The sequence below is a fragment of the Musca autumnalis genome, unplaced genomic scaffold (assembly GCF_047663935.1).
Source record: "Musca autumnalis isolate F117 unplaced genomic scaffold, ASM4766393v1 scaffold_2, whole genome shotgun sequence".
Taxonomy (NCBI): Eukaryota; Metazoa; Arthropoda; class Insecta; order Diptera; family Muscidae; genus Musca; species Musca autumnalis.
Genome location: NW_027411755.1, coordinates 177,210,269 through 177,218,872, shown reverse-complemented (window position 1 = coordinate 177,218,872; position 8,604 = coordinate 177,210,269). Strand labels below are relative to the sequence as shown.

Below are 8,604 nucleotides of genomic sequence, written 5' to 3'. Positions count from 1 at the left end.
TACCAGTTGTTTTGTTTCACAGTAACATTTATTCTTCTTTTTTTATTGTTAAAAATTAACACTAACGATAGATTTTCGTGATTTGATTACTAGGGGGAGTATCTCCTCTTCACTTGGAACCGGAACCTTTTTTGGGATCCCAAGCTTCAATTTTAGTACGGGTGGTGCTATAGGGCATATATTGTTCTGAAAAGAAAAACAAGATGGGATTATTATTATTATTATATGCAATTGACCTTTTGATAGCAAGGATGTTTAAATTCATGAAGAGGGCATAATATATTTAGTTTGGTCAACTAGAATCAGTAATACACATTATTCCTAAAAAAGGTACACGAATAAAAAAACACATCTAAAGCCATAACAGATTTTTTTATTTTTTATTTATTTTCTTAAGAGTGAGACATCTTTGGTATTGCCATCAAGTGGTCCCTTTATATATCTGGGTCGAGGAGGTAAGGGATTAAGATATACAAGCGGATGTCACTAAGAAAGGTTTAAAATAAACTGCTAAAAGCTTCCACTGGATCCACAATAATTAGAAGTTAGAGCCAGAATGAAAGCGGTGTTTAATGCCATCCGAATTTTGAAAATGCTTACGTCATGCAGCTTCGAAATACGGTGCCACTACTGCTTTCCAGAATTTTGCGAACCAAGAAAAAAACAAAATCAATGTGGACTAGAGTAAAATCCCTCTCGAAACTAGAGAGAAAGTATGAGATTTTATTCACGTTTGGTGATGTCAGATGGACAGAGCCACAAATTATTCCCACCAACAATTTGTCTAGCATCCCGAGAGTAGAGCTGGCAAACTATCGATAGTCAAACCATTGTTTTGATTGCTATCGTAAAACAACCACCGTGGTGCAATGGTATGCACACCCGCCTTGCACGCTAAAGGTCGTGGGTTCGATTCCCCGGCCAGTCAACATCAAACACTTTTCAACGGTGGCAAAATACCCCTCAGTAATGTTGGCGACATTTTCTGAGTATTTCAGCCTTGTACAACTTCTCTACAAGTGGTGTCTCTTAGACACGCCGTTCGGACTCGGCGATAAACAGTAGGTCCCATATCATTGAGCTAATATTAATCGGGGTGCACTCATTGATATGAGAGAAGTCTCCCCTGTCCCGCCTGGGATGTTTGTGGAACAATTATTATTATTATTATCATTATCGTAAAACAAAGATTACGTCGACCACCAAAACAAGTTATTTGGGTTATCTGTTGCGAATTATATAAAACTTAATTCCTTTTAAGTCCGATATAAACAAAGCATTGCGACAGTGATCAAAACGATAGTCCGACTATCCATAGTTTGCCAGCTCTACCCGAGAGTGACAAGAGGAAAAGAAGAGTATTACGACGCATAAAATCCTTTCCGTCCGAGGAGATGCCACAACGGTCTATTATGCATGATGTTGCTAATGCCATCTGAAACGCTAAGTCATACAATACGAAACAGCGGGATGAGGCCAGGGGTCGAGTATCAGAAAATGGCAATCATACCGACCAATTTCAATTTTATCACCTGCAAAAGGGGCCCTTGATGCTTTCTTTACTCTTCCCAATACTGCATGCCACCTCCTCATATATTAATTAAATTCCTTACTTTGTACCGAAACATTAAACGGAACAAGACATCCCATAATAGTGTGTTGTCCACGTTGTTTGTGTACATTGAGCAAACCGCCCTCCGGTCTACTTTGAAGTGTTGGATAATCAATACCAGCAAAGGTGAATCATACAGAACAATTTCACTTTTGCAACCGGCAGCAGACTAAAGCCCGGCAAGGTTGTCAGCAAAGGTGAGTCGTACGGACCGATTTGGTTTTTGTTGGCCGTAACAAAGTAAATGGAAGGCTTTACTCCACCCCAGTACCAGAAATAGCTATCCTGGTTGCCGATCATAATCATAAGTTCCGTAAGCAGCACGCCAACTCAACCCTTATTAACCGATAACTCAACCAGAACAAGCCGTGCGATAGGACAGTCTTACTGGCGCTCGGCTTGTCAAAAGCCTTTGTTACTGTCAAGCATTTCTCGCTGCTTGAGAACATCTGACTATGTTAAAAGCAATTAAATATGTGGACGCCAGTCGCGGAATTTAGGAACAATAAGTAGCAGTGTCAGGTATCTTCCTGTTATTATTTGTATAAGGCTGACTTTCTATTTAACTGATCGTACCGCCTTTTCCACGCGAGGAATATACCAATATCCAACTCTAAATCTACAACCACTCTGTTCACCACATAGACTGCAGAGGTGAGCATTGAGTAGAATGACATTGTCAATGGTACCAAAATTCCGACCACCAACTAAACCCAAAATTCTAGGTGTCACATCCGCGAAAGTGCAACGAGATGGAAAAATATTTAAACCTGTCAGAATGCCGTCCTGTGAACTGCAAAAGGTTACCTATTCATGTCTTCAGTGGACCATCTACGTGAGTAGACAACTACTCTTCCTGTACAACGACACAACAGCATGCTCTCGCTGCAATACTTCCTCCAACCCAGGCATGTCAGTTGTAATTTGATTATTTCATTTGAAATTCGGAACATTTCACTTGTAATTTGAGAATTCCAATTGAATTTCGAATTATTTCATTTGTAATTTGAGAATTCCATTTGAAATTCGAATTATTTAATTTGTTATTTGAATTTTTTCATTTGTAATTTAAATTATTTTATTTGTAATTCGAATTTTTCCATTTGTAATTTGAATTTTTCTATTTGTAAATCGAAGTCTTTCATTTGGAATTTCAAATAAAAACAATCAAATTACAAATGGATAAATTCGAATAACAAATGGAATAATTCAAATTACAAATGAAAAAATTCAAATTACAAATGAAATAATTCGAATTTCAAATGGAATTCTCAAATTACAAATTAAATAATTCGAATTTCAAATGAAATTTTCAAATTACAAATGAAATAATTCGAAATTCAATTGGAATTCTCAAATTACAAGAGAAATGTTTCGAATTACAACTGAAATTATTCGAATTACATGTGAAAATGGTGTAGAAAGAGAGGTCCAGCGTTACAAAAATGGACCCGAGCAAGCATATTAAGCAGCTTTGTATAGTATTCAAACAGATCCGCGCATCCTCGCCTATGCCATTAATAACTATCGTGTGAATGCGGTCCTGGGAGTACATTCTCCATCTATCGCAGATGAGAAGCGTTAGCTGCCACAACAAACCCGAGCCGGTTTGGCTCAACTGCGTTCGGGAAGGTGCATCCGTCTAAATTCGTATAAGGCAAGGATTGATGCCACAAACCACTCCAGTTGGTTTGTGGTTACAACCCAAAAAGGCAGCCACATTCCTAGAACTGGATATAGGCCCTGAGCCCGATTAAGCAGAAAAAAACAACATACAAACTTCTTGGATGTTACCGCCGTGAGCATCCCTGCCATGATTTAATGGAAATATTTCCCCGCACAGGCGCTTCAGAAAAGATCTTCATCAACCAATACAGTTTTTTGTGAAAATGTTTTCTATCCTCTGGAAATACTAAATCTAATATTACAAGCAATTCGTTGGGGATATAGGACTAATACTCTTCGAATAATTTTAGTTGTAATTCGAGAATTACATTTGTAATTCGTAACATTTTATTTGTAATTCGAGTATTCCATTTGTAATCCGAAGCATTTCAACTGTAATTCGAATTATTCCATTTGTAATACAAATTATTCCATTTGAAATTCAAATTATTCTATTTGTAATTCATATTATTGTATTTGTTATTCGAATTGTTTTATTTGTAATCCGAATTATTCCAATTGTAATTCAAATTATTCCATTTGTAATTCGAATTATTCTATTTGTAATTCGAATTATAATATTTGTAATTTCAATTAGGATAATTCGAATTACAAATGGAATAATTCGAAATACAAATAAAACAATACGAATTACAAATAAAATAATTAAAATCACAAATAATTCGAATTTCAAATACAATAATACGAATTTCAAATGGTATAATTCGAATTACAAATGGAATAATTCGAATTACAAATTGAATAATTCGAATTTCAAATGGAACAATTCGAACCATTACAAATGGAATAATAGGAATTACGAATGGAATTCAATTACAAATATAATGTTACGAATTACAAAAGGAATAATCGTTACGAATAAATGTTACGAATTACAACTGGAATTACATGTGAAAAAGGTGTATCTAGCGATTCGAATTCTGAGATTGTGAATATGCGCCGTAAAATCTACAAATTAACTACCATTAAACATCTAGCTTATAATTATTTAAACAATCGTTTGGAGTAAACATAGTGTTAGGAGGGCACCTATCTGTGGTTTCATGAATCCGGCTCTATGAATCTGATTTGTAGATAACATCAGTTAGCTAAAGATTTACTGATTATATTATCTGGGAAGCCTAAAGATTTAAATCGACTATTGAAGTTCAAGTCTAATTTAGGGATAGTTCAGACCGTTTCTTCTTTTTTAAGGTAAGTTTTATTATTCGTTAAACTGAGGCTTTAATGTCGATCTGTCCAAAGAGTCCAACTTAGAATTAGGTTTGCTGCAAATCTTTCAATCCGCCTTAAGATGCAAATAAAACTCTTTAAAATATCGGAGATTATTTTACACTCTTGATTCCCCCCCTTCTTCTTCTTATAATTAATTCTGAAAATCCAACTTATTTTTTCTATTGGCATCACCCTGATAATATTTCTCATTATATCATTTTACAATTAATAAAAGTGGAACTCATATCGCCTGAACTTGTTTTCAACGCCTTAAAATATGTCAACTATTTGATTTGATATCAAAAATGTTCCAATAATTCTTTACCTAATATAATTCACATATAAAGCTCTTAAATCTTTTCCTCTCAGTCTCCTTCTGTCATTGTAGGTAAGAAGGTCATGTACTGACCTGAACAGAACGTTATAAAATTGCTTAACCTGAAAGTTATAAAGGTTTTAGTGCTTTATAACTTTATGGCACTTTTCACAGTATCTTACATTTCATGGAAATAGGCGCAATGTGTTTCACATGCTCAGTACCTGTTCGTTGGTTGCATTCGTTGAACTTATTCGAGAATGAAAAGGGATTAAATAAGGATATCTGAACAACTGCCGTTGTGCAAATCGACAAACCTATTGTCGAAATGTTGATACCTGTTTTTATGGCGCACTGGTGACAGGTGATTGCATTTGGAGTGTAGTAGGTAAACAACCGTATCGCATGTCAATGAATATCAATGAAAGTAAACTCAAATGGCAAAAGGTTTGGTTGTCGAATTTTTAAACCACATCCGTATCAGTGTGTCAATGTAATAAAATGAACTAGATGTTATAGATTTCAAACATTATCCTGATGTCTCGAAAACTTGAAAACCAATATCTGTGAACGTACGGTACTGGATTGTTTCAATGATATTATTTGAAAAAAATTTAAAACACGGGTAAAAGTAGTATTCATCATAGAGAGGAGGTAGGCGTGTCTTTCTTTGGCAGGGTATAATATGAATTTTAGGTCCTCTTAGGTTGCCACAGGAGAAAGCCAACTTGTTGAATAGAAAACCAACTTAATATACCATTCACATTGTGATGTTTATCTAAAATAATGGCTGATATTTTCTTCAGGGACAGTTCACAGAAAATTTTGAAAAAAAAAAAATTCCAAAGATATTGCTTTATATACTGATTCCAACGAAGGCAGGGTATTTACGAAATTTTCGCCTGCCCATATGAGAAAGTCTAATGGTATAAATTGAATACTCTTCCAGTTGGCGGAAAAATATGAAATCGGAACCTGAAAATGTTTTCATCCTTCCCACCATACCAGTTGCTGATATTTTTCAAATGTTTGCCACAAGTTTCGAAAACGATATCATTTTCGAACGTTTGGCAAATGTTTTTTTTTTTGTCTGTTTTCTTTTGTTCGCCAAGAGTTCGAAAACGACATTATTTTCGAACATTCGTTGAACGATTTATCTTCACAAGAAAAGTTGTTTCGAGAAATATTTTTTACTTTAGATTTTTTTGTTTCCAAAAATAATTTTAGTAGTCAATGGCATAAATTGAAAACTCTCCCAGCTGGCGGAAAAATATGAAATCTGAACCTGAAAATTTTTTCATCCTTCCCACCATACCAGTTGCTGATATTTTTCGAATGCTTGCCATAAGTTTCGAAAACAATATCATTATCGAACGTTTGGCAAATGTTTTTTTCTTTTGTTCGCCAAAAGTTTGAAAACGATATTATTTTCGAATATTTGGTGAACGTTTTTTTTTCTCACAAGAAAAGTTGTTTCGAGAAACATTTTTTAATTTGGAAACTTTTTTTGGTTCAAAAAATAATTTTTTGTTGTTTGTAAAATTGAATTTTTCAAATAATTTCGATAAAAATGCTACGTAAAATATAAACAATAAGTGCTGATAAAGACAACATATGAGTAGATTACCAAATACAAGACAACAATATTTATCACAGTATCGCAAACATAAAAAAGAAATAAGTACGAAAAAGGTACATAACAGAAACTCCACCAAAAATGGTTTTCGCCAATATCGTAAAAACTATCGCCAATTCATTCGCTAATAATATTATTACCGATATTCGAAATCGAAGGTTTTCCTGCCACAAACTGAGCGACAAACGAATCGTTTTCAATTCATTCTGTATATTATAGTGTATTCCGTAAGCTATACAAAGGTATCCATATCATCACTATCAGTTAAAAATGACGATTTTATAAAAATGGGAATTTTCGGAACTTCAAAGGTCCCATCGAGAAGTATGGACTTCCTCCCAAAGAAATTTATAATTTTGTAATTAGTGGTGGACAAACAGACATTCTGTCGAAGTGGGACAAATGAATCGTCTTTGAAAATAACGGGTCGGTTATGGATAGCAACTCAACTGTAGTTGCGTTGCCAGAAGAGAAAATCATGCACTGAAAATGAGTAAAAAGACGGATTTTTTCAGATTCAATCAATGTCAGTGTTTTGAACCTTCAGGGGGGAGTCCATACTTCCCGAGATATGGGCCTTTGAAGTTCCGTAAATTCCCTTGTTTATATCATTTTTGAACGGATAATGACAATATGGGTACCACTGTAAAGCTTGCGGAATACACTCTTATATGCAATACAATATATCTCTAAATAGCCGGTCTTCGGCCTGATTTTAAGACTTTCTCCAATGGAAAGGAGCAAATCTCGGGCCCGGGAACAAAATTTTCTGTTAAATTGTAATTTTTACCCAAGTAAACAAGGGAATTCTTAATAATTGGCCTTATAAGGCTTCCTATGTATTTATATTTATAATAAATGAAATGGAATTTTCGGAACTTCAGAGGTCCATATCTCGGGAATTATGGACTTCCTCCCGAAAAGCTTTATATTTTCTGTAATCCGGACGAGAAAATCTACCCATGGTACAAATTTCAGATTTTTCTGCCAGCTGTTCGTATAATCAATTTATGCCGAAAATTCTATTACTAAATTTGCTGTGGGCAACGCAACTGGAGTTGTGTTGCTATCCATAATCGACACCTAAGGGAACAAGTTGAGTTTACCAACTATGGGAACAAAATTTTCTTTAAAAATGTAAATTTTTCTTAAATAGCCGGCCTTCGGCCGGGGATTTAAGACTTTCTCCTATGGACAGGAGCCAATCTCGGGCACGGGAACTCAATTTTCTTTTAAATTAAAAATTTTCTCTAATTAGCCGGCCTTTAACAGGGGAATTTTCGCAATTTCTGAGGCCCATATCTCGGGAAGTATGGACTTCCGCAACAAATGTTGTATATATTTGTGATCAAGGAGACGAGATCTATCTGCGAAAAGACATTTCAAAAGGAAAATAGTATAGTTTAAATACCTTGGGTGCCAGACAAATTTTCACTATGATCGGCCATCCACTTGTATTTGGGACGGTTACCATCACGAATGGGGGGCAAATCGGTCTAAAAACAAAAAAAAAAAGAATCATTGTATAACTTTTTTTCCGAAAAATATGCACAAAACTATTTCAAATTACCTTGTAGTGCATCCAACCGAACCATTCAGCTGGAATTTGTGAGCCATCATAATCCATATTCACATGGTCAGCAAATTCTACCCAACGATTTCTGCCATAGAAATAATAGGGATTTTCGTAATACTTGTTGCCGTATTTGTCGGTGCCAACCAATGTACCAATTTTCAAATCATCATTTCTATACGAAAATAAAGATATAAACAAAAAATGCATTGAATAAATAGCAAATATTTGATCAAATACTTATATAATTCCAATTGGCCAGACACGGCCACTTACCTATACAATTTGAGATAGGTATTTTTCAGACCGCCATTTTGGCGTACAATCTGGAAAAGTTTACCCAAACGGTCCAAGCCAAGATATTTAGACATGCTATAAGAAAATCATTGTGTATTTTGTTAATTTTTAGTGGAAAATACAAAAGATTTAAAAAAGTCTTACATGTCTAGCTTTGCAAAAAAACTTCACTGACAAAATAACAGCTGATTTGTGGAATAATTTGACACTTGTGTGTCATCAATTCTCTTGACAATCATAGGAAGAAGAAGCTGATAGCCCGGTAAAAC

The 8,604-nt window shown here is 34.8% G+C and overlaps 1 protein-coding gene across 1 annotated transcript; it reads right to left on the bottom strand.

Annotated features, from left to right (window-relative positions):
• Nucleotides 1-6: 6 nt before the first annotated feature.
• ND-B17.2 (NADH dehydrogenase (ubiquinone) B17.2 subunit) lies at nt 7-8,603 on the bottom strand. Its single transcript, XM_073970053.1, has 5 exons — nt 8,480-8,603; nt 8,315-8,410; nt 8,036-8,213; nt 7,877-7,961; nt 7-186 (listed from the first exon to the last, which is right to left on the bottom strand). Exons 2-5 carry the CDS (start codon nt 8,407-8,409, stop codon nt 110-112), a joined length of 435 nt encoding a protein of 144 aa, XP_073826154.1. The 5' UTR covers nt 8,410; nt 8,480-8,603; the 3' UTR covers nt 7-109.
• Between the last annotated feature and the right edge of the window lies 1 nt (nt 8,604).